At 41.2% G+C, this 26,129-nt stretch overlaps 1 protein-coding gene across 1 annotated transcript in view; it reads right to left on the bottom strand.

Moving 5' to 3' along the window:
* Nucleotides 1-25,828, bottom strand: part of LOC104076680 (serine/threonine-protein kinase OSR1) — a gene marked incomplete at its 3' end in the record, with an annotated part of 59,713 nt that extends 33,885 nt beyond the window's left edge. The window contains exons 1-4 of the mRNA XM_009577615.1: nucleotides 25,816-25,828; nucleotides 24,893-25,005; nucleotides 13,344-13,452; nucleotides 2,216-2,357 (exon numbers count right to left, since the gene is read on the bottom strand). Coding sequence (XP_009575910.1) covers nucleotides 2,216-2,357; nucleotides 13,344-13,452; nucleotides 24,893-25,005; nucleotides 25,816-25,828 — 377 coding nt within the window. The remainder of the gene's footprint in view (nucleotides 1-2,215; nucleotides 2,358-13,343; nucleotides 13,453-24,892; nucleotides 25,006-25,815) is intronic.
* Between the last annotated feature and the right edge of the window lie 301 nt (nucleotides 25,829-26,129).

Genomic DNA, 26,129 nt, shown 5'->3' with positions numbered 1-26,129 from the left:
ACACTTCCTCTTAAAGCATCTCTGGCACAACTGCAAGATTTCCACCTGCCTTTCCCATCAGGCATGACCAATGTTATGACCCCTAGTGTTAAGCAAAATGGGAAAACCATACAGATATTCCTAAGTGTGAGGAAAGGTCCCATCTGCACTACAACTTTAAACTGTGTTTTTCTCAGCAGTGTACACACATCTGGATAAAATGCAAGACAGCATGATTAAATCCATTAAGGAAACATGCTTCATCCCTCAAAGGCATGTAAGCTTGCTTTCTGCCAACGGTTAAAAACCCACCCTTTGCATCACAGGTAGGAAACTACACAACTTTCCTTCTGTATTGTGACTATTACCATTTCTCCAAATTTCCCAGACTGCCATGCCCCAACACAATGAGGTAATCCAAACACTTTTTTCTGATAAAACATTACGCAATTGTCAGAGCAGCCCCAAAATACAGGGATGCAACACATGCAGAGTAGCTGACGCACAACCGCAACCTTAAGCTGCAGCAATAACACAGCTTTGATTTCTTTGCTGAAGTCCCCTAAATAAGGGCAAAATGCTTCAGATGAGCAGGACGAGAATGGCTGCAGGAGGTTTGGTTCAGTCTGCTTCCCAATGATTCAATATGAATCACATTTTCTTCAGATCACACAGTTTGAACTTTCTGTGAACATCATATTTTTGCTGAGTGCAGGAAAAAAGAAAACCCAACACACGAATATATCCTCTACAATCTTCACCACAATTACTAGTTTTGCTGTTTCACTACAGCAACTCAAATGGAGAACCACCTTTCTTTCAATACAGAAATCACTATGTGACATCTTCAGAAAAACTGAAATTTAACCGTTTACTGCTGCTTTAACATATATATTTCGATTTCATTAGACCAGAAGATGAACTAAATCAGTCAAGCAAATCAACTGCAAGTCACAGATGAGCATGGTTTTGTAAATTACTTATGGTAAGGGTGAAAAATTACGATGTACTCAGTGAGTAAGTTGGTCTGTTGCTTTACTCTAACTTCCCAGAGCTGCCTGAAGTCTTATCTCTAAAAAACAAAGTTAAGCAACCAGCTGTGAAATCAAAACTGCCTTCAATGAAGACAACCATTCTTGTTAAGTCAGAATTTTAATAGAGACTGGAAACCAAAATTTGAGACTTCTTTCAGGGAAAAGAATTCCAGCAGAATTGTTTCCAACCATTTCTTTCTTTTTTAACCCAAAACAACCTACAAAAGCCAGTCAGTTTGACCAAAAATATGAAATAAATACTTCTTGGATTTTCTAATTAAAGTAACATTCTGGCAAAAAGTTACCTCTTCTTACGCAGCTATCACAAGAGGACAGAAACTTACTCCAGCACAGTGGCAGCAATGCTTATAATGGTATTGTACCAGAAGACAGCCAAGCTCACAAAATTCCCAAGAAAGAGGCTGTTGTTCCCAGCAGCAGTCTGTGGCTGGGATGATGTATATTACCCACAAGCGGTATATTCTATTTTCAGCACATATTTAGGATTGCAAATCTCATTCTTTTTAACAGCAGAACATACTGACTTAGTATCCTCTCTTCCTGAGCTACACCACACCTTGACACGAAGGGAGAGGAAAAGATGACTTAAAAATACCTCCCAAATGACACAGCAGCACAGAAACCCACACGTTTCAGTGATCCATCAAATCACAGGCCATTAGTTAACTGGGTTTTGCCTACAGAAGAAGTTTTTCCACTAATTTTGTTTCCATCTTTTTTTTTTTTTAAATGAAATTACCCAAATTCAAATTTCACTATGTTGATCTTGCAGCTAGCCTTAAAAAAAAAAAGCTTGACAGGCTCCTTATTAAATTGCTCAACACTTTTTATGCAGTGCTGTTGTGATTTGTAGCTCTGCAAGAAACAAAACCAGCTCAAGTTTTGAAGTTTTCCAGCTCTAACACCTACACTTTGCAGCTGGATGCTGACATTTGGAAAGAGGTCCTCTGTATCAGAACTTTTGATACCTCAAAGTTTACCCAAACTTGGCCTAATCATAGTATTTCCTAAAGCAGCAGCTACTATACAGACATTTGAATTCTGATTTTTGATTAAGCTCCCACCTTTATTTTCCTCTTTCCATGCCCTCACAGCTGGTTGTAGGATGAAACTGCATGAGCTCAGCTGCTCTGTTTCAGCAACACACATTTTGGGACAAAGATGAGAAAAGTGAAAAATACCTGTGGATTTGTCCGTTTTTATGCAGGTAGTCCAGCCCCTCCAGCACCTCTTTAAGGATCGTGGCTATACAGGGTTCATCCAGGACACCAGTCTTGTGTTCTCCTTTGGCCACAATGTGCTTTATAATATCCAAAACAGAGCCTAAAGAAAAGAGTTAAACACATTAGTTTAAACTAGAAGAACTGATTCACAGCCAAGTGTACTTTATAATCACTTAATATACAAGTCCAAGGAATTTATTGGGAAGGGAAGCAACGATGGTCAGGATCAGAATCAGTAGCTGAAGCCTTTGCTGCAGGAAAGCAGAGGCAACAATGCACGCCTCACACACCTGAGCCTTAGAGGGGTGCAGATCCTCAAGATGGGCTGTAAAATCCCTGTGACCACAAGTAACTGAGAAGTTATTTGAACAAGCCAAAATGAAAAGTGTACCTACACAAGACCCTTGGAAGATTTTTAAGTAGATACCAATGCTACAGCTGTTTTAGTACTAAGTACTGGAGAAGCAGGAGGGGGAAATGGAAAAAGCAGGGGGCTGCCAGGACTCACAAGCTGAAGGCAACAAGCTCGATAAAATTAGACTCTCTTTTTCAGTTCTTATAAACTCGATGCAGAAGAATAGCAAGAAAAGTCTAATATGCTAAGGGATGACACTGCCTAAAAGAAAAAAGTGGAAATTATTAAATAGAAAACAAATGAAGCTGAATTCTGACAATAAGTCACTTCTTCACGCATACAAAACTGGAATAGCTTAGGTCCTTCCCTAGAAACATCACGCTTAGTCTCTCTCCCAACCATGGTGTGAATTACATCATCTTGCATGACAAACCACGCTTTATAGAGCAAACCACCTCTTTGAATTGCACCCAGGAATAAACAGAATCAATGACTAGTAACATGCCTCTTGTGCACGGTCCTGTTTTCATCATATATTGGGTACTGTATTCTTTGTATTTGCATCTAGACTGAAGATAGTCTTCTCAGAACTATATAGTTTTATTGCTCCAGTATGGGATGTCTAAGCCTATTTTCCAGGCCTGTGCTATTTAGCCCCTTCAAACTTGGGTTTCTATGGTTTAATAACTGGATAGTCAGCTAGTAGGATTTTTACAGCTATGGACACAAAGCAGTGTCAGCAGTACTGGGAAGTTCTTAAAGAATGAGAAAAGCAGGCACAACTGCAAAGCACAAATTCCAGCCTTGATTGTCTTTGAACAGTAAGCTTACAGGGAAAGAATATCTCAGTACTAACTCAGCTAGTTTAGAAAAGCTCAAAGTTCATTCTTCCTAACTTGCAACCAAAAAAAACCATAAGAGAATCAAAACATTTTTGTATCTGAAGAATACTAAAAGCTGAGAAACTTATTCTCATGAATTAGGTCAATGGGGAAATTGCAAGTTCCTCCTTGTAAGTCCTTGAAGCAAGCAGAAAAATAAAATGGAGGTTTTTGTTTTTTCTTTTCCTCCTTACGGTTCAGGTTGACAAAAACTTCTCCCTATTTTTATTTTATTAACTATCCTATTTAGATTTCTTGGCCGAAACAATCACACAGATAACCTCCGAACAGATGAGTTTCAGAGCCAATGAAGAGGAAAAGGAGGGGAAGAAGGAGGGAGAACACATTTGTGAACAGGGGAAGAAACCCCTTTTGTCAACAGCAAGCGATTAAAGCAGCTCCCAGGTCGCCCTGAAGAGCACCTCCAGCTTCCTCTTCCCAAAAAAACCTTTGCTTGGTTCAAAGTATTTGCAGAAGACACGATCTTAACACAGAGACACAAACAAAATAGGAAAAAAAAGGAAAATGAAAAAATACAGCAATGAAGTTGCATAACATCCCCCCAACATTTTATGCAAGAATACTCTTAGCAGTATTGAGCCTTCCTTCACCCTATCCGAGCATGGAAACACACTCATCTTCTGTGACTTTTGAAACGGGTCTTAATCAGTTAACCAAAGGTTTTACCCAGCTGTAACACAGGTCGTTTTGACATATGTCGGACTTCCTGCATGGGAGCAAGATTATCTCTACTGAAGGAAATTGTAAAACCCCAGATGTAAGAGCACGCTCCCCTTCACTGAAATCTCGCCTTTAGGTTCTAGTGTCTAAGAAAAGGATCCTCTGTTGTGTGTAATGAGGACTCACCTGGGATTCAGCCTGTCACATATTCGTATTTTAAAAAGTACGTGCTTACAAGCCTCAATACTTCTTATTTTGGACAAGAATTTTTGTGACACCTAAGAAAAAACCCACCAACCCTTCACTTTCACTGTTCAGGTTTTTCCTCTCAAATGTGCCTTTATCTGGAGAACAAACTGTCACTTGTTTTAAAAGTCCAGTGAAAATATGTGGTTCTTCACATACTCGTTTTGTCCTCTTTCCACCCACCAACCCTGTTAGCAGACTTTGTTCAAAAACATTTCCCTTCTCCTGCAAAGGGCTCAGGGAACATGAGGAGGCAGATCATATGGTGCTCAAATTCATTCAGTCAAAAAAATCCTGTATTTAGCCAAGTTAGAGGTTGTATTTAACCCAGAAAAGGGGGTGGGGGTTAGACAGACAAGAGGGCACGCACAGAGCCAGCCTTCATTGTGAAAGGGCTGATTCACACCCATGCTATATCTGTTCCCAGTCCAGCCTGCCACTTTTTAAGCACATTTTTTAAAAACCACTTGCACATTAAGATGTTCAAACAAGTGGAGAAATTTGCCAGTCTTCTACAGAAAGGAGAACAGCAACAAGGCTATCAGCAAAACGCTTAGTTCAGGAAACAGCAGAAAAGCAACCCAAGAGCCACCTTCCTGTTGAGGAAAGTGTTATTTGGATCATCCCCACTTCGTTTGCACAGGGAAAAAAGTTTTGCTACTAGCACCACAATACAATAAAGTTGTGATTTTTCTATCTCACAGTACATTTGGGAGGTAGGTACTGACTCCCGACTCAAGTGCAACTTTGTAAAGTACAGCACCACAGGATACGAAGAACGAAGCCAAGTTGCATTTCCACACACTGCTTCGTGCCGCGTTCGAAATCTTCTGGCATTCTGGCTCAGGAAGCCTGACATGGAGCAACTGAATACCCAGATCCCCAAACAGAAACCCATTGCTAAGCACGAAGCTTGAAAGCAGAAGTCATGGGAATTTCATTATTGAGGGAAACACTTTCTGCTAGAAGGTAGATACTGCATTGAATTTATCAGGCTGATGCCGAAATGCAGTCGTTCCCAAGGATCTCAGTTAAGCGTGTGACACACTAGGGTAAGACCTCCACTGTCTCAGGATGTAGACAAATTTTCTCACTTTGGTTGAGCTGGTTTCTCACCAACTGCATTACACTCGAACAGTAGATTAGCAGGTTGGAGTCATCCTTAACCTAAGAGGAAAAACAACTGTTCTGCACAAAGTGGCCTGTTCCCGATCCAGCAATACGTTAACTGCTAGAAATTAATTCAGCTGAACTGGAACCAAGATCTGATATACACAAGAGCAGGTACTTTACAAACCCATAATCCTGTTTCAAAACACCAGCATCATTCCTGATACTACCAGTTCCTGAGCCAGCTTCCAAACTAGTTTAAGAGTAACTGGGGAAGTTAAGAGTACATCCGAACATAGTTCGATCTCTGCTTAAATGTTGTTTCAGTATAGATTTGTGCTCTATGTACACAAAGAGACTGAACAATTTGCAAAACAAACGTCTCCCATAATCTAGTAGTCAGAAGATTAGGTTCACATTGGAAATAAGGCACCCACTCTGTATTAGAGAACAGTTACAAGATTTTCAAGTAAAAAAAAAATCCACTATGATGTCTTTTTCTTTTTTAAAGAAATCTTTGACTCCTCCCTAGAATATAGCTTCTATTTCAGATAATGCTGTGAAATGCTCTGGTGTGTATTACACATGGCACTATGATTACAACAGTTCCCTCCTGATTTTTCTCACTAGAAATGCACAAGTAGAAGCTACAGATTCACAGAACAGGAGAGTCAGGCTTAAGTCAGAAAGAAATTAAGTTTGGCTGAGGCTGACTGGAAAGCTCTTCCAAGCCCAGAAGTGGAAGCATATCATAAAAAGACAAAACAAGACAGAGGAAAGAGCCAGAACTAGAGCCTAAATGTAAATATAAATAATGCTGTCATTAATAAGGATGTTTAAAGAAGTCTGGTGATGAGTAACTGATCTCAAAATCCAACAGAAGACAAAAGAAAGGAAAGGACATTTAGAGATTGATGTGGAAAAATTGCAGCTATGAACACATTCCTGCCCATCAAATATACACTGAGCAGCACACCAACAGGAAGCATACAAGATATTGTGCAATCTGATCAAGCATTTAGCATTATTTATCATTCATCGTTAATTAAAGTGTCTCAGAATATTCTGATGCCAATCGCAAATTGTGTTACGTCTACTTAGCAAAGCACAATCTCTCAGTGCAAATTGTACAGCAATTGAAAGTTAAGTGGTTTTCCGCTCAACGCGCACAAGCTTCCTAGTCTGCTCTGAAAGCTGCTAATGCAATAGCTCCTATTGACAGTGGAAGTCACCGGGAACTAGCTGTACATAGACTTACCCTCACCTGATAAAACCCAACCAGTAACTATTGCAGGTCAAAGACAAACATGCAGTGAGCAACTTTTTCAGGAGTCCTTATTGCTCACACCAGTTCTGCAGCAGATAGACTCATGTCTGTCCAGCTGCACAAACGGAACAGATAACCCATTGCTTCCTCCACTGCCCCCCAGGAGTGAACAGCAGAAGCCCCACAGTTCGCTTTTCCGATTTTGTCGTGGCTAGAGTATATCTGATTAGGCCTGACTCGATCCACAGAAGCCAGTTCCAACTTTCCAGAAGCCAGTAGTTGATTTCCACCCATGGCAGCAGTATCTGAGCAACGAAGACAGAAGAAATCCATGAGCAGACCAATATCCTGAATTTGTAAGAGAGGGATATTCAGTTTTTGTATACTGACATCAGGCAGACCATTTGCAATGGACTGTCTTGAAACAGAGTAAATGCAGTCCTGTCTTGCACCCCACACGTGTACCCAGTAAAACTGTCTCCTTCAACACCCTATACTTCATGCTATTCCAGTGTTTTCTTTGGCAGCAAAATGAGATTAAAGAGTTCCATGGTTCACCACCTCCCTGTTGTGCCAATGCATCTGCTTACAAAGCCATACTGTAAATGAGATCACTGAAGTAATTGGTAATCCAGTTTTCCAGGCAGGGTGGAGACCGAGCAGCCAGGAACTTCTTAAACCAGCTTCGCTGCTGGAGAAAACTTTTGTGTAATCGCACCCTCGGGGCAAGAAGTCCTAATTGTTCCACTGATTCACTTTCAACAGAAAGCCACCGCAAACATCGATGCTTCCTGTTCCAGAGTGCATTTCTTTGACCTCGCCTACATCAGCAAGCACGTGTAATGGCATTTAGGAAGCCTGCTTCTGATGTTCCTCCTCAGGAGAGGAAGAAAGTATCCATGTGACAGTCGTCAGCCACACTGCTTAATGCTTCAGTGCGTGGGGCTGAAGCAGAGAAGGGTACGAAAACCTAAGCAGAAAGGAAAGCTTGTTTAGAACAAGATTACAGATAAATGCAGGAGTATTACAGCTGGAATTTTACATGCCCCCAGAGGCAAAAGAAATGTACAGCAGAGCTAGTTGCTGTGGGAACCACATCTTGCATGTTATACTATAACCTAAGTGACAGGACAAAGACACAGGATAAGTTAAATGCAAAGAAAACTCCTCCTTTAAATTTGTCTGGCAAGCAGAACAAGAAAAATTAATACTCTAACTTAATTTCCACAAAAAAAAAAAAAAGGAGGTAACAGTATTTGCACTGATTTGCCATTTAGAGGCCTGGCATAAATAGGCTGGAAAACAGTGCTGGGGATCACTACACAATTTTGTGAGAATCAAGATCTGCCCCAAACCTGATGGACACTGATGCTGAACATGCTGCATCTTTGAGAACTGGGAGTTGGCAGAATTCATTGCTGCTTCTTTTAAGACATCTCAGCAGAAGCCAGCGGTTTCGGTGAGCCTGATTGTCAGAGCCAAGAATTAAATCTGCATCTTGTCAGCCTCTGACAAGCAGAGGAAGAAAACACGAAAGAAGAAGGAACAGCTGCTTGGATTCAGTACTTCTGGGGCTGAAGAATACAGATATAGCAAAGGCACCGAAGTAAAGGAAAGAACAAGTTATACAAAACAACGGAGAAGAGACATCTAAGTAGATTGCTGGAGTTTCTGGTTTTGAAGTTTCTTCTTATCCCTGGTTAAACCACCTCAGCACAGAGGGATTATTAAGGAAACTTCCACTTCTTGTCTCCTTCCTGCTAGACCACTTGCCTGGATGTGTAAGAAATATGACAAGATTAAGGCAGGAAGCAAGATAATACAATAAAGGGGGCAAACAGCCTATTGCAGTTGAGACCGAGACATTTATAGGAGAAAATCTGAAGACACTTTTTTTTCAGGCTTTTCCTATTATAGCTAGGAGTGGCAATGTATCTACAAGCTCCACATTCTGCAATCATCTACAGTCCCTACCATCTTCTGCCTCTAACTTATCCCATCTTTAATTGTTTGAAATTAAGTTGTGTTTCTACAAATAAAATTAAAAACCCTCCAGATGGACTCAAAATAGCGTAGCTCTCTCCTAACAAAATAATTCAACATAAACACAAGGCTTTCTAAGAACCTGTGGCTTATGCTTTGATCATAACTCACTGCTGGAATTAGGAGTGGCCAGATCAGAGATTAACGCAGCAGAAGTAGAACAAGATGTCCTGTCTCCCTGGTGGAGACCTAAGACTTGCCATACCTCCCCCTTTTGGTCTGGCTTGCTGAACTGCTGGCCAAGCACTTCATCAGACAATCAAGATCAAAGGTAAGAGGTTGATCAGATAGTCTTAAAAACTTTTGGAAAATAAAAGGTTTAACTATTTCAATACAGTAATCTCCTTAGCAGATTTAATTAGGAGCCTTCAAGAAGGCAGACGATCGAAGATCCGAGAGCCCTATCTGGAAATATTTCAATATTTAAAGGATTTACACAGTTTAAAACTATTTTGGAGGCCTCATCTGCTGTAGGCTAGGACAGTAAAAATTGTTGTATGATGCAGCAAGCCACCACAGAAGGCTGTTTCATACGAGCAACTGTTTTGTAGAGTTATCCGCGGCCTTGGGTCACCTGTGAAATGAGAGCTCGTGTTAAAACCAGCGAGAATTTAGAGGAGCAAACAGATCACGATCAGAAAAAGCACGAGAACAAAAGGACAGCTGCTTCTCTTCCTACTAAAAAGCCGCAGGAGTTAGAGAGCAAGACTAGGCTTCAGATAGCTTTAAAAAGGCATGAGTAAAATTCACAACAGGCGAATGCCAACAAGGCAAAGAGCAGGTCAGCAGTTGTCTAGAAATAGCCATTGGAGTTTAGTTTGGAGTAACATTGGACCAAAAGGCTGGGGAGCCAAGTTGACATGGCTAGGCTTAGATCCTTACAAAACAGTTTCATCATTGGAGGAAAGGGTCTGAAATTTCTACTGAAGGGAACAGAAGCAGCAGATACTTCACAAACCTGAATCAGGCACATATCACCAGATCTGAAAGAGGGTGTCAGATTAACTGGACACACCAGCACCTCTTGTCACTACCAGCTGGATATCATCACAGCCACATTTCTGCCATCAGCAACAACTACGCTCTACATCTGCTTCGGTGTCAAATCTGCCAGTTCAAACTGCTTTCAGCAGTAACTTCAACCAGCCTGTCTGACTTGGCTCTGATGCAGATTAGCAGTTTTTGCGTTACTCCCCAACAGCTCACCAGTACGTTACCTCCTTGCTGCTGCTGACAACTTTCAAAGATGGAAAACAGTATCTTCCACCAACACAGTACTTGCAAAGCGGAGACAAATAATTCCATTTCAGCAACAATGCCAGTCAGGCAATTAAGCTACTTTTGAGTGTACTGGCTGGCTGCTCAGAGGAGCAAGGCACTGTTATCAGACAATAACGCTTCATGGATTTAGAGTATTTTCCATCAGAGACATTTCTAAAATACTTGCATATGTAACTAGGTTAAGAATTCAGTAAATTAAATCGCACTTACAACAACAAGAGGCTTGCATTACAGACTAGTCTGTCTTGTGGGCTGTTTATCAAAGTAATAAGGTCAGTATAATTAGGCTGAAATTAAAACTAGTTTCAGTCTGAAAACACATGCCAGCATAGACTGACACTGATGGAAGAGAAGCAATAAGATTCTGAACTTTTACCCAGAAGAAATTCTCAAGTACAAAAGCCACAATCAAGATACAGAATAGACATCAAAACAGATTTCGTATGTGCTTACTGGGATGTACAAATCTCAGTCCATGCTCTCTGAGTAGTTAGATGGAATGAAAGAGTTAGGCTGCACCCTGGTTTTTTTTTTTCCCTTTCTGGTTTATAAAAACAGCTCAAAGGTTTTTCCTGTTGAGAAACCCAGATCATTTTTTTTCCCCACTGGATGACAGATGACCAGAAAACTAGCCACTTTTTTACTGATAAGAAGTAAGCTGAAAGGAATGAGAAGCAGTTTTTAAAGTGTCTCTTGTTACATAAATCACTCAGCCTAAAACAACTGGAAATAGTCTCATTAAAAGTGAATGAAAAAGCTCTTCGGTCAAAAAGCTCCAATACATAAGTTTCTTCCCCCATCCTCAAGATTGTCCTGTAGAATTTGCCTATGAGATCTAAAATGACCTATGAGATCTGAAGTACAGCCATGAAAAAAGTATAAAGTGAAAACAGCTGAAAAATACCTCTCAAGGCACTCTCCTGCATAAAAAGTAGTGACAGGTCATTCTCAAAGTCTTTCTGTCTATTTTAGCAATTCCCCCTGCCCCCAAATGATTCATTTTAAGTAAGAAAATTTAACACTGGCTCACAGAAATGTTATTGGGGAGGGGATTACTCTACTACTAGTCCGTCTTTTATTGTATGACCCTAGTCTTCAACATACAGAGTATGTTGAGTAAGAAGCAGTGAGATTTCATAGCACTACTTTACTGGAAGTACCCCACTTAATGCCAGAGCTGCACAAGGGTCAATTATCAATCTATATAATTTAGAAGCCCATTGAAAGTGAATATTAAATGACAAGAAGGTCATCATTCACACCACCAAGAGGCTGGTTCTAAAGCAATGATTATTTTTCCAGAAATTTTCCAGTGTGGTCTTTACATTTGTGGTGCCTTGATAATGAAAAGATGGTCCATAGAGAGTCTGATTTTTTCCCAGCTTTACACAAAAAAACACACAAAAACGAGGACAAATAGAAAGAACATTTGAAGGTTCAAGGATGAGCCTAATGCTGACTTGGTTCTGACAGAAAACCGCTGTGAAAATACTAGCTAAGGCAGCTGTGCATTTTCTTCAAGGAGGTTGTGTACTCTCCTGAAAAAGGCCAAGAACATTGCTGCTGCCTCTCCTGCACCCCTGAAATGCCATTTCCTCATGTTGTGGAAACCTTCCCATAGATACACTTTTTATACACACAGCAAAACTACTCGCACTAAGCTGGCAGGGGATTCTTTTCTATACACAAACAGCCATCATATCTTTAGTGACCTGTTACGTGTCCCTCCAAGAAAAGAGAGGGTATTGCTTAATGACACATGAGCACATGAGACATTAAAAAGAGCCTTTAAGACAGACTTAAGTTGGCTTAAAATTTGATTGCCCCCAAGAGAAATGCTAAAATTCTCTAAAGAAGATCTTCAAAGACACATGTTTTATGGTCATTGTCAAGCTCTTACGGAAAAAGCCAACAGGTTTAGCCAGATTTTTCCACATCATCTTCTGGCATTTTACAGTGCTCAGTATTAAGCCAAGAACAGAAGCCAAGAATTTTTTTTAAAAAAGCAAGAAAACAGGAGGTTTTTTTCAGCCTTCAATTCCTTTTCATTAAGGTGCCAGGAAAACCAAGTCTTCCTAAAGACAGGCCTAAGATTTAGCAACAGTCCTCTGTGTTATCATCCAGAACTTGATTCCATTTCTTGTCTCAACTGTAACTTAAACAGGGATCCTAGAAAATACTATGACATCAAATAAAGCATTACTGTTGAGAAGTCTGCAAACTCTCTCTCTCAAAAACAAAAGAACTGTTTCTCCAGTGTCAGAAATAAATACAGAAAGGCGAAGTTTCCCTCACTCTGTGTTAACTAGGCAGTAATTTGAAATTGCCCCAAGTATTCCCAGTTATTTTGTCAACTAGAACAAGTGGGCAAAGTAATCCAAGCTCTGAGGACTGACACTATACAAATCAAGCTGCACCCACACTGATGTTCTCCCTTTTTAAGGCCATACACTGACTTTACAGGAGTAGCTCTGCCCAAAATAGAGAAGATTTAAAGTTCCTCACAAGGGCAGCCAACATGTAAATAAGTGAAAATCAATAGAATGGCTGGTTACCAACAAGCCATCAGCACCATGCAGGCCTCGAAGCTGCAAGTGAACCAAGGAACCAGCCTTGCAAGAGGAGTTGCAGTTCTCATGGATAAAGCTAGTGGAAATGGTTGGGCTCAGTGGAGTTAGTTGCACACTTCTCTAGTTCAAAAAGCTTATCCTAGGCTTACAGAGCAAGATGAAGAAACTTTTGTTAACGTGACCTGAGAAGCACCATTTCAGATCCATCATTTGAGACAATGACAGTGAGATTTATTTTCTAGAAGTTTAGGATGTTTCAACTACTCCATCTGCACTTAAGTTTCTCTCGTCAATGTCTGAAGTCATACACTCCGGTTTTCAAATACTCAAGTGAGTCATTCAGCAAACACATACCAAATAACTCTACGAAATACTGTCAAATATACAAAATAGGAGGGGGGGGGGGCACTTTTAAAACAAAAAAAAATGGGGGGGGGGGGGGGGGGAGCTATCACAGTCACATATTTAGGTGTTACTACTGATGTACATAACATGAGAAGCTATTTCTGAGCTGAATGGGTTGAAGTTAAATACTGTTATTCAAATGTCTTAATTAACAAGTGGGAACCTTAGGAGGTAAACAAGGAAAAGGGTATTACAGGAAGACAGCTTTTTACGTTGCCTTTTAGGGTAAAGAAATTGGACCACTCACCTCCACTAAGTAACTTCATCACCAGCCAAAGCTCATCTTTCACCACGAACGATGTGTAGTAAGATACAATGTTGGGGTGATGGCACTGACTCATGGCTTGAATTTCTTTCTGTAGAGAAAAATAAAGCATTAGCAGTTGGACCCAGTGATTATTACTCCTCGGGCACAGAAGTTACCTTCCTCAAGACACAATGTCCAAAGAGGGCGCAAAGAAAAAGGATACCTAGAAGCTAAATGTAGAAAATCCAGAATACTCTTAACACTCAGCCTGCATCATAGCAGGGGCCAAGGTATTTTAGGGTGCTCTTCCTGTCTGTGTAGAAGAAAGAAAAAGTTGACCAAAAACCCCTTGGCAAGGGCAACATAGTGGTCGTAACCAAAACACCTGCATGCAGCTACAACAGGATATTCCTGAAAATTCACACCAGTTTGTTACCTCAGAAGTTCATGCTGACTCCTCCTTTCAGTGAGACATTACACAACAGATGCTTAATCTGTTGAAGGCTCATTTGGATGAGAAAGGGAAATATTTGCCTCTGGGAAAAAAAAGAGGCCTCTTATTCCTAATGTTTCTTCCCAGTAGGAAAGCAGATGGCTTAACTCAATCAGGTTGAAGGCACAAAGGACAGCTATACCTTTTGTCATACTGGAAGATGACGGAAATCAGTTCGAGATTAAAAAGTTGTTAGCTACTAGAGATGAAGTACAATATGAAATATGCTCAGATATTAAATTGTTTGAGTTTTGACTGTGCTTATTCTTAGATTTCGTTATGGGTTAAGGGTTGAAGTTTTCCAGATTATGGGGGGAACAACACCACAGAAAGCATTGACTGATTTTTCATTATGCAAGCACAAATCACCAGTTTGGACAGAAAGCCTTACAGTTTCTTGACTGTCCATAAACAAAAGCCATCCATTAAGCCAAGCCTGTCACCCTGCACTACACCCAGCTGGGCCTTTGTGCTTCAGCCAAGCTGGTAGCTTCAGCCAAGCCCCCCAACCTGTCAAGTTGTACCCTCCAGCATCACCCATGCCAGACACTCACCCTCTGATATCCTGAACTTCTGCTCTCAACTAAGACATTCCTTCACTGAACACGTGGATGCCACTTACTTTTCAAAGGTTTAATCACTGCTTGCTGTCAGCCCCCTCCCCATCACCCAGACTCAGCCGAGTGCCATAGTCCTAAACACACAGGGAAGGAGGAGAGCAAGGGCCCTTCACACCCTGATCGTTTCCTCCCTCTAAGTACAAGACCTGTCTGGTACCAAAGTACAAGAGAAAGCTCTGAGAAGGATTCACCCAGGTCTAGGACTCGCCACAGATGCAGCATATTCTTCTCCTGCTCACGTACAAAGCTCTGCTTGTGACTGAGTAGCGTAAAGGCACATTGCTTCCCCCTTGGCAAGGGTTTAGCTGGCAATCACAGCTACGAAGAAACATGCTAATGTTGATTTATCCACTTCAATACTGCTTTTCAGGGAGTAGGTGCATTTGAGGAATCAGACGCAATTGGTTCCTCTTTCTGCTTCCCCAGAAGAGGCACCAACTTTCCAGGAAACTCCAATAAGCAGATTAAAGAAGAATCCTTCCAAACAGGAAAGGATATTTGAAGAGTGGGGAATAGGCTATTCATCTCAGTGTAGCATACTCGTTGACTAAAAACTACTCCGTGAAAATAAATACAGCCTGAAACAATACCCTCTGCTTACTCTGACAGCTCCAGCTCCCTTCCTTGCAAACACTCACTTGTGTCAAGCTGTTTTCAAAAAGGAAATAAATCAGTACCTTTGGAGTTTTCTAATGCCTTCTAGTTAGGCTTCTTCGCAATGCAGGAAAACCCCTCAACAGACAAAGCTGGCAACAAAAATACTCTTTACTTCCCTGCTTCAAATTTCTACCAGGGGATGGATGGGAACTGGGGCCCTGGATAACACAGGTCAGACTCAGTGACTGGTTTGTGCCTTCTGTCACACACCTTGCACAAAACCCAGCTGGTTGGGAACCTCTGGGCTGCTCTCAGTAAAAATAAACGCAACACTTTTGATTCACGCAACCTTTCCAAAACTCATTGAGCTCAGAGCTGTGAACTCGTTTGCTTACTCTAGGATCATTTTGGACTTGCTCAGAGCACTGGACAGAGCCCCTAATTAAGGGATCCATAAACCTGACACGATCTTGGTCCCTGAACCTGAAATTAGCATTCAGCCTAAAGCTTTAAATTAATTTTAAAGATTTTTTTTTTTCCCTGTAAACATGCAAGCAAATCCAGGTGCCTAATTTCTCTCTCTGACAATTAAAAAAAACCACATATGCACAAGTGGCACCAGAGGAAACACAGGGGGAAAGAAGCAAGCAGACGCTGACTGGTTAAACATCCCGTCAGCCACAACTGCCCCAAATCCACCATTCTCAGAAATGATCTAGAGGAGCTGTTTTTATCTTTTCTTAGCTAGACCGCTCAAAATATTTTGAACCAGCTCCCTGGGAGATCAAGAGAGTAGTACAAGAAATATACACAAACATTGCATATTTTATATATATTAGTGTATCCCACTGGAATTTGGGAGACTGTGAGACAAAGTCTGGACCAAGTTTACTTAAGAGCCTAGACCTGGATCAGATCTTTGCCATTTGAGCAGCATTATACTACAGCGTTTTGCAGGCATTCCGTGATGCTTAGCTATTATTTTATTATTTTCCAAGAACTTCCTCTCTTGTTCATTACCACAGTCTGCTCCCCAGGCTGGGAAGCACAGTTTAAAAAAAAAAAAATAAAAGAGCTCAAGTCTGTCATATGCTTTGGTGCACAAAGAGGGAAAATAAATAATCACAAACCTGATCTATGCAATTAAACACCTCCATCAGCTAGTGGATGTGTAACACAGGCAGATTAAACCATTTCTCACACAGTGTAGTACAGCTCTGAATAATTAATTGCACCACAGCCCATGATTTCCAGTGTTTTTACAGTACTACCAAGAAGAAAGAGCAGCAGTCAGGCAGACTTTCCCTCTCACCCACAGACCCCCACCCCATTTTCAATAGTTTTCTAGGCTAATCTCGTACAGGCTACATCAAGCTTTATTCCTCTTCACCCCCATAGAGGGTACCAACATCCTGGAGGCTCCACGCATACATTTGTTTTAACTGATTGTGGCAAATCACGGTGGGCTTTGCGGTTAAAACGCTTCCTCGCGTAATTGAAACCAAGCCAATTCTGTCATACATACAACAGTCTGTACTACAGTAGTAAATGCAGGGGCTGAAGAGCTGTAGTTAAGGCAGGAATCCCAGACGAGGATCACCGGGGAACTCTGCTCATAAGCATACTTACAGAAAAAGGGAGCAGGAGGGGATAAAATGCAGGAACAGCCCTTCTGTGTGTAGTAAGCGCAGCTTTAATCTATTTCCAAACTTTTTCGGAGAGACTGCTGCTCTTCAAACACGACAAAGTCATAGCAGGCAAAGATTTCCTCTCCCCACCTCTTCCCTAACAAGACTGCTATCCGCAAATTACACAAAGAACAAATAACCGAGTTACAACTGTGCTCCCCTCATTTTCACTAGCATTGAAACTATATTGAAGACTCCTAATAAAAATCTCAGCGATTTCTACACCTCTGTAATAATGTCAGTGCTAAACATCAGAATTTATTTGGGCTGCAATATACAAGTTCTAAGCTGGAAACGTTGCTTTATTCCTGCTCTGCCAACAGTCATGAGTCACTTGATACAGACCCCTCAAACCATCTGCAGATCCAGTGGATGTTAGATGGCTCTTCCATCCAGTTGCTTACACACAAACACTCCTCACACTAGATGGCTTCAGTTATGAGACACAGCCTTACTGCCAATTCCCAATTTCAGGATCCATAAATTACAGTGCTTTCTGCTCAGCTAAGGAGAATGAATTACCGACAAAAACGTGTAGACACAAGCAATGGTTTGGAGATGGTTACATACTCCCCCTGGGCTAGCTATTAAAAATATCTGCACTGTCAAATACCAAAAGCAAATAGACTGGGATTAGCTATAAAGGCCTCCATGTCTTCCATTAAGGGTTCTGATGAATGTTTTCAGTACTTCTGCGGGCAATAAAAGAAGCATTTCAAGGCTTGTGAAACACTAATAAAACTGCTGTGAAGTATAATTTAGAATCATAAGAAACCTATTAGTCTCCTGTAAGTCAGACATACTTCTGGAGATCTTTTGTTTTGGAAGTAGGTTTATTTGCCCACTGACATACAACTGAAATTTGATTTAATAGGAGCAGATACAAAGCAGGTAAGGCTGTGTTTAAGCTACTAGCTGAACTTTCTTACTGGTATTTTCTGTTCACATCATCACCTTCTACTCTTTGTGTTTATCTGCCCCTGAGGCACGTTTCAAAGACACTTACTCTCAAATACAAGGATGAAAATCCTGGTTTATTTAGTTTTACTTCCTACACATTGACATGAACTCAAGAGATAAAAGCAGACTGCTGCTGTATTGTACGTGGCTACCTGCAACTTCAGAGGAATCCAGAAAGCTGTCAACTTGGCTACCCTATTCGAAGACAATCACGACCGTAAGAGAACTGGGGGAGGAAAGCATGCCCGGGAGGGAAATGAAAGCAGGTCAGATGTGATCTTGCCCATGAATACACCAGTGCTCCAACTATGGCTGGCAAAGAACTTATAGCTCGAGATTCAGCTGAGAGATAAGGCATTAAAGCTCCTCTTCATCCTTTTAAAGCAGGATTTAGAGCTTTGGTCCTACAGGCAGCCATAACTGTTCAGATTTTGCTCCAAGTGAAATTCTAATGGTTTAACTAAAAGGCTGTAAAATTGAGAATATTCATTCCCCTTTTTAAACATCAGCATAAAAAAACCCCATGTTCCCCTACCACAGTCAACTTTAAAGACATTTTTTGAAGGAGATTGGGAAAGAGCAGAGAGCTCAAAATCAGAGATTATGATCCAACTTCCATGTCCAGATTATCCAGTTCAGTTCCTTACTTCAAGATGTGGCTACAGGAGATACACTGGCACAATGAAAAAGGGGTTAGATTAGCCCATCCAGAGCAACAGCGGAAAAGAAACAATTCTTAAAGGGATAAAAAGTTTTCATCCATGAACTAATCTTAGGTGATGGGAACAAACCACCCCTGTGGCAAGTCACTCAGCAGTCGCCCATTTCAATGTCTATTCTTCAGCATCATTCAGTGGTCTTTCAAGGTTTGTAGTATTAGTGACAATGTACTGAAGAAGGCAGATGATTAAAACTGTTACGATAGAACTATTCATACACGCCCATTTTTCTTGGTTTCAGCCACAAAGCAAATAGGCAAGTGACTGACTCATCTCACAGGCACAAGCAAAACCAACTTTACCCACTTCGCCAACTAACATATCACTGACCCTTACAGTTGTTCAGATCAACACCCAGTGTTTACAGCTCAACAATGCCTTACATTTGCGATTAGTCTGCACAGCCAACTGCAAACTCTCCAAAGTTATTTACATGCACTATCTCTTGCTCATCCAGTCCAAGTGAAGGAAGACATTCTACGTTCAGGATTTCACCCACCATTAAACCTGATGTTCATACTGAACTTTACAAAAAAAACCAAAACAAAACAAAGACTTCAACCAGCACAGTAATTAAGACTTCTGTTGTTGCTGCTCTGAGAAACAATACAACCAAGGTGTACCCAGCTTAGGTTTAAATCTTCTGTAAAGCTGCAATCCCATCATGGAAGAAACACATAACACTGCATATCAAATAACCATGCAGAAGCCACGTATTATACATCCAACTCTCTGGCACTGACACTTGGGGACTTTTTCCCCTGTAGCAAGTGTAAAGGTCCTCACAACTGGAAATGGAATTATAACGGCAATTCCCGTAAGATGACAGGCATGGATGAAACGTCTGTACTACTTCTACAGCAGTCTGCTGCTTTGTTCCCAACAACCTTATAGTCTGGTTAATCCACTTGTAGGAACTACTCTGTCAGATCAAAGCCAGTTCAATATCCTGTCCAAGTCTTCAAAAGAAGGTGTAAAACCCTATAACAAGCAGTTACACAATTATCTGCCCAGAGGGAAGACTTCTGACTAAGCCTGGGCAGCTAACAGTTGGCTTATGCTTTAAATCAGGGGAGTTCATCATCCTTTTTTTAAATCCTATCTAATTTAACCCTTCTCAACTATAGGTTGATTTATTTAATCTCACGCAATGTTTGATCTCTGTATTATTGGCAGCAAGCTCCCCAGGTTAATTTCATGCAATTCAAAAGGACATTTCTTTTTCTTGCAGTGAAACTTGTTCACTCAGCTTCCTTACCTGCCCTCTGACCACAGCAGTGGAAGAGTAGTACCTTCACTTCACTCCTCTTACATGTAGACCTGTTAGGCCCAGTCCTATCAGTCTCTGGACTAGGAAGAGTTTGGAGTCTTCCTAGGAGCAGCAACGCCACATCTCCCATGCTCCTTCCTGAATCTGTCTCCTGTTGAATCACCCTAGGAACTTGTCATGGTTTAGCCCCAGCTGGCAGCTAAACACCACACAGCCACTCGCTCACTCCCCTCCACCAGTGGGATGGAGGAAAGAATCGGCGAAAAAAAAAAAGTAAAATTCATGGATTGCGATAAAGACAGTTTAATAGAACAGAAAAGGAAGGGAAAATAATAATAATAATAATGATAAAATATACAAAATAAGTGATGCACAATACAATTGCTCACCACCCGCCGACTGATGCCCAGCCAGTTCCCGAGCAGCAGTCATTGCTCCCCGGCCAACTCTCCCCAGATTATATACTGAGCATGACATCATACGGTATGGAATACCCCGTTGGCCAGTTTGGGTTAGCTGTGCCCCCTCCCAGCTTCTTGTGCACCTGGCAGAGCATGGGAAGCTGAAAAGTCCTTGACTACTATAAACACTACTTAGCAACAACTAAAACATGTGTGTTATCAACATTATTCTCATACTAAATCCAAAACACAGCACAACACCAACTACTAGGAAGAAAATTAACTCTATCCCAGCCGAAACCAGGACAGAACTAAACAGACAGCAGTTCCCCCAGCTGGGAAAGCCCAATGTGAAATACCCCATAGCTTATGTTCCCCTCTCTGCCATTCAACTTTCCTACTAACTGCTATGCTGACAACTCACATCATCTGCTACTCAAAGCATGGAGGAAAAAACCCTTCTGGATGAAAGAAAGCTAACTCAGCTTTAATTGCATGAAAATGAAGCAGAGTTTGCTGGACAGAGGGGAGGCCTTTTAGATCAATAATTCTTTAAAACAAGAAAATACTTATACAAGAAAAAAGTTTGAGGCGTGGTTATTTTGAGGCAGATGTTATACCATATATATATGTTTCAAGGATCAGCAATAGCAGCAACGCAACCAGCATCCCACAAAGGAAAGGAGAGGTAAGAGCAAAACACAACAGTGAACAGTGTCCAGATGTGAAATACACTACACAAGCAGACTGTTTTCAAACACTTCAAACACTGCATAAGTTTGCTAACTATTGTGGGTTGCAAGACAAGAAGTGGAACTTCAGTAACAAATCAAAAAGTCCAAGACTAATTGTAGACAACAATTTGTATTTGTATTTGACCACCTCTCCTTACACTCCACTCCCAGTCACACCGGTGAGCAAAAATCATTGTAAGTTATATTGTACTTCCCTAGGAAAGATCTGGGAGCATTCAAAAATGTACAGGGAAAAAGATAAAAATCAAGCACTGAAATAAATTCCTGACTAACATCACCTAATTCAGTAGCTAGGCTATAAAGAGCCACATCTCTGCACTGCATTACTCCTGCCTGTCTATGTTCTTTACAGCAATTAGCACTTCTGCTGAAGAGCTGAATGCCCTCGACTGGGTTTGCTCACAATGCAACAAAATTGGTCCTTCCTACATTTCCTGAGCAGCAATAAATTAATCCATTGCATTAACCTAGAATGTCATGCAGTGCTGGCAGAGCGTGCAGGTTATCCCTGACCACCCACACAGCTCAAGTGTATGTTGAGATACAAAGATCAAGATCAATACCTTTAACAAGCCAAGTCATACCACTTAATCACCCTAAGCATGGCATCTCCACAAGCTAGCAGGTGGTTCCAGATTCCTTGGCCTCTGGGCACCTGCTGCTACACAAGCTTAAAGGAAGCTCAAGGCCACTCATCCATTCAGCTAGTGATAGAGCCACTTACTGTGCATTTCCTAACCCCACTCTAAACTGACCTTCTTCTTCTCCTCCATCCCAAGAAATAGAAGCGCCAGCCACTAAGTGGCATGAATGTTGAAAGAGTCGTAGAAGAAACAAGTCATCCTTATCGCTGACAGAACTGTTTGCCACGCTCCCTACCCTCTCCCAAGCAACACGACATTGTTTTACCCTCTTTGCTAGGCAGATTCTGAGAATAAATAAGCTTGCTTCAATAGAGAAGTCTATGAGTCTGAAGCACTGTAGGAAAAAAAAAAAGATTAAAAAAGAATTTAAGCACAATTTTCCCTTTTGTATCTTGATGACTGGGCAGTGCTGTAACACAAGAGCATTGTCCTGACCCCAGGTGGTACATCAAAGTTTACCATAAGCTGACTATTGTGCTCAGATACCTTCAGCCCAATAGAAGGATAATGGATCTAATAAAAGCCCAAGTTCATGTTTTTAACTGCACTGGGGGAGAGGAGAAAGCAAGGAGGGGGCATAACATACCCCAGCATGAACTCATCATATTTCTCTTTGCACTTGCTTCGTAAAACCACCGTAATCTGCAAGGACTTACATTTCTGTTTTTTGGAAGAAAAAAACAAACAAACAAAACAATCCTGCAATAACAAGTAGTTGCTCAAAAAAGGTAATTAAACTGATCAGGGAAACTGCCATGAAGGGAGATTAGAAGAATGAAAAGCTTGAGAACATTTACTTTGGGGAAGAAGCAAATACAGAGACAAGACAGCAAGTAGGGAAGGTAAGAGCACAGAGCAGGGAAATCAGGAATTCCATCTTTTCAGCTCTTGCACTGGGAAACTACATCCAACAAACTGACAAATTCAGAACAAACCCAGGGAAAACACTTTCACACAACATATCTACTTGGTGAGCACTGGCCCAGGAAGCTGCTACAGCTCAGAACCATCCTCTTCTCCCCTCCATCTCTCCATGATTTTAAGTTCAAGAATATCTATAGTTGCATTTTTAAAGAGCTTTCAAAAATTAAGAGATCAGTTTAAATCTGGATAAGCAAAGCTTAACTGTTACAGGTCCAGACAAGAACTTGTTTGGGGAGAGATTATTCCAAAATTGCCCAGAGGTTGATTCTTGCACTGTCCTCTAAAATATCAGACACTAATCACTTAACCCGTGCTCCTTAAATCACATACAAGTTTCCTAGAGGGGCTACAGACTTCGGGAGCACAACTAAAAAGACACAGTACAGAGGCTTATTTCAAAGCCCAGGCTAATAATCTGCCTTCTGGGGTACACAGAAAAGGAGAACTACTCACAGACTACCATGTCTGAGTATGAAAAGGAAGACCTTAAACCAGTCGAGGCATTACCTGGTTTGGGCTGGAGAACAGTTCATCGTCAGGTTCCCTCTACATTTTTGCATAATCTCCTGGCCTAATGTCTCACTATTAAAGCAGTTATTTTTATAGGCCACGGCCAAGTTTGTCAGTTGGAGCCATTTAATGCCTGTGTTGCTGTCTATAAAATGCTACAAGGCAAGTCATGAAAAGTCTGTTTACTGACAGCAGGTATGGGAAGACCTCAAATTCCTGTCTTCATCCCAGACATTAATGAACAGTATTTGCTACATGATGTCAAGACCTAACGTTTGCTTTCACAACAGACCTATACACAAGCCTACAGAAGGACTCACACTAGATCTGGTCACAAAATCGGAAGCTTAGGAGACCTGACAACAGCAATTCATTGCAGTATTACCTGTAACAAGAAAAATCATTGTGAGGAATGGGTCAGCCAGAGATTTAAAATACGCAATTAGATGTACTTATCTAAAATTACATGCCAAGTCTCCACAGCATATCTTTCTGAACCTAACCCTTTTAGCTGGAATTGGCAATTACTCAAAGACTAACAATCTCAATTACTACATCATGACGATACAGTTAGGAATACAACTGAGGCAGAGTAGTATAGACAAGCCACATAAAAGGCTTGAAAAGAGTATCAAGGGTTGGTATCAGGACAAAAAGACCAACTGTGAAAAAGGAAGAGATCTCGAACTCCTACACTAGCATGAGCCATAAGAGGATTTGAATGCAGGTCATCTTAAGAGTCCTACAAGCAACCTTTCACAGGTGCACTAAAATGTGACAACTTGGATGGAGCCTTTCCTCTTTACAAGAGCAGATTTGCAGATACCTATAATGATAAAAATAGCATTAGTCACTGGATGGAAACTGGAACCATGGTTCAAGTGACTTGCTGAAAATCATACAAGTGTAGACCTAGCTAGGACTCCTGAATTCTGTCTCTGTTCTACTTTCTAATTGCAATCACCAAAACAAGTGCCTGAGGTAACGCTACAGAAGCTGTCAAGATGCAAGTGGACAGACAGACAGGTAGGATTAAAAAAAATCCTAGAGAGTTGCTTTAAAAGGAAAGGTGGTACAAGGTCTCACCTCCCCACCTTTCCTCAACCCCTGCCAGCTAATGTTTACTATGGAAAGTTTTACCCAAGAGAGCTTTCTCACTTTTAGTGAAGACACCTCAATGTTCACAGGAATGCATATTTCTGCCTGCCTTAAATCCAGGGACCTTCCACATGTGAGGTGAATGTGACAGCTGCTGCACTATAGAAGCACCAGCTCACACACAGAGGAAAGGAGAAGACGAAGCCCATCAACATACAAGCCAGATAAGAAAAAGGAAATTTTAGTTACCGCGGCTACCTGCCAGAAGCTGTTTTCCATTGAGAAAATCCTGAGAAAAGAGGCACACAGCAGAAGAAAATTACAGAGCTACAGCTCCAAAGGACTACCTCCTGTCCTGAACTCAGAATTAGTAGGGGTTTCCATATGGCAGCCTGCAATATGTCAGAGTGATCCCTCAGCTGGCATCAGTACCAGAAAGGGATTAGGAACAAAAGCTAATTCATTCAGTTTTTCTCTTTACAGGTGAAGGGAAAAAAAAAATGTTAAGAACTGCAGGAAAGGAAAAGAAAGCAGAACTATTCCCTTAAATTTTAAAGATTCTGGAAGCTCGTAGGATCCCCCTCAAACCACAGAGCTCTTGTGGGTACAGCTGAGCTTCACGCTTGCACATTAACTGTGTTCAAAACAAAGGGATTATACAAAGTGCTTAGCTCAAAACAAATAGTCTGAAGTTCTCCAACAGTTGATCTTTTTAATGTCCCACAAGCAGGACGACTAAACTGCCTCTAGTGAAATCAGTCAAGTCCCCTCACCCTCACACCACCTCAAGAAAGGTTGTTTAAGGCACTTAGCAAACACAGACAGTATGCGAACTGAAATACAACTCCCCAGACAATTTTGATCGCATACCAGAAGTTCATCCATGCTCGTCTGACACTTCTCAAGATTGATCCGTTTAATTGCCACCTTCTCCTTCTTTGGAGCGCAGAAGGCTGCCTGCACCACCGCAGTCGCTCCACTCCCTGTGGGTGAAAAAGATAGATGGTTAGCAACATCTTATGGGACTTCAGCAGAATGGAAGGGAGGTCAGACAACAAAATTACGAGTGTCAGTTAGTAAAGACAGAGGAGCCAGGTGAAAACCCAGTGAGGGCAACCCCACAGGCACTCCCCACTCCACGTCTGTGCAACTCAGCGGGCAGCTCAACTGCAACATCGAAGTACTGGGCTAACCGAATGAAAACAAGTGGATCTTTATGATCCCCTGCAGGATTCTGTAGACAAAAAAAAACCCCACCCAGACTCCAGCTTACTTCTAACAGAGAGTGATTCTTCTCATGTGCTTTTAAAAGAAAGGCCACTGAGGTCACACAGACGTCTAACCTGATGTGCTCACCCAAACTGTTGAAACAAGCCACACACTTTGCTACCAACACTAATGAGATTTTTCAAATATTTTAATGTACTAATTGCTGTTCTCGTCTCTCCTCATTTTATGCAAAGACACGAGGTAGGCTTCATTCAAGCCTGTTCAGCTCCAGTTCTCACATAGTAGCACACCGCCTCCGTGTCCGGGTTGAAAACCACAGCCAGAGAATGTTTAAACTCTAATAGGGAAAAAATATCGCATTTTAATCTACAGTTGTTCAAACTGCTAGATGTAGGGATAAGAGTTCTGGATTTCAACTGCTCAGCAATATCATATCCTTCGATATCAAAAGGAGTTTGCAACAGTGAGACTTAAAATCTAGTTGATGTTAAGCCCATATTTGTTGGCCTCCAGAAATAGTTACAACATTCACGTCTCATCAATAGGACACCTTGTTGCTTTACTTTCTACCTTCATCTTGCCGCATTTACGTGCTTCACTGGAAAGGAATAAATTCAAATTAATAAAAAAGGGGGTAGAATAGGTGGAAAATAGCTCAAGAGCTTCCTATTGCCAATACCTAAAAAAATGCTATTAAAAATAAACGCACAGCTATTTTGTTCATTATCCCAGGCATAACTCTTGAGCCCATTTGGGTTGATGAGGGAGATTAGAACAGCTATTCTGCATTTTGGAATAGCACACCTATTTTACCAGAGTCTCCTACTCTTAATGCTATAAAAACTGCTTCCAGATTCTGCAATACAGGTCAAGCACA

This window comes from Fulmarus glacialis, unplaced genomic scaffold, assembly GCF_000690835.1.
Source record: "Fulmarus glacialis isolate BGI_N327 unplaced genomic scaffold, ASM69083v1 scaffold28765, whole genome shotgun sequence".
Lineage (NCBI taxonomy): Eukaryota > Metazoa > Chordata > Aves > Procellariiformes > Procellariidae > Fulmarus > Fulmarus glacialis.
Note: the sequence above shows the minus strand (reverse complement) of the source record. Positions and strands in the feature narration are given on the sequence as shown.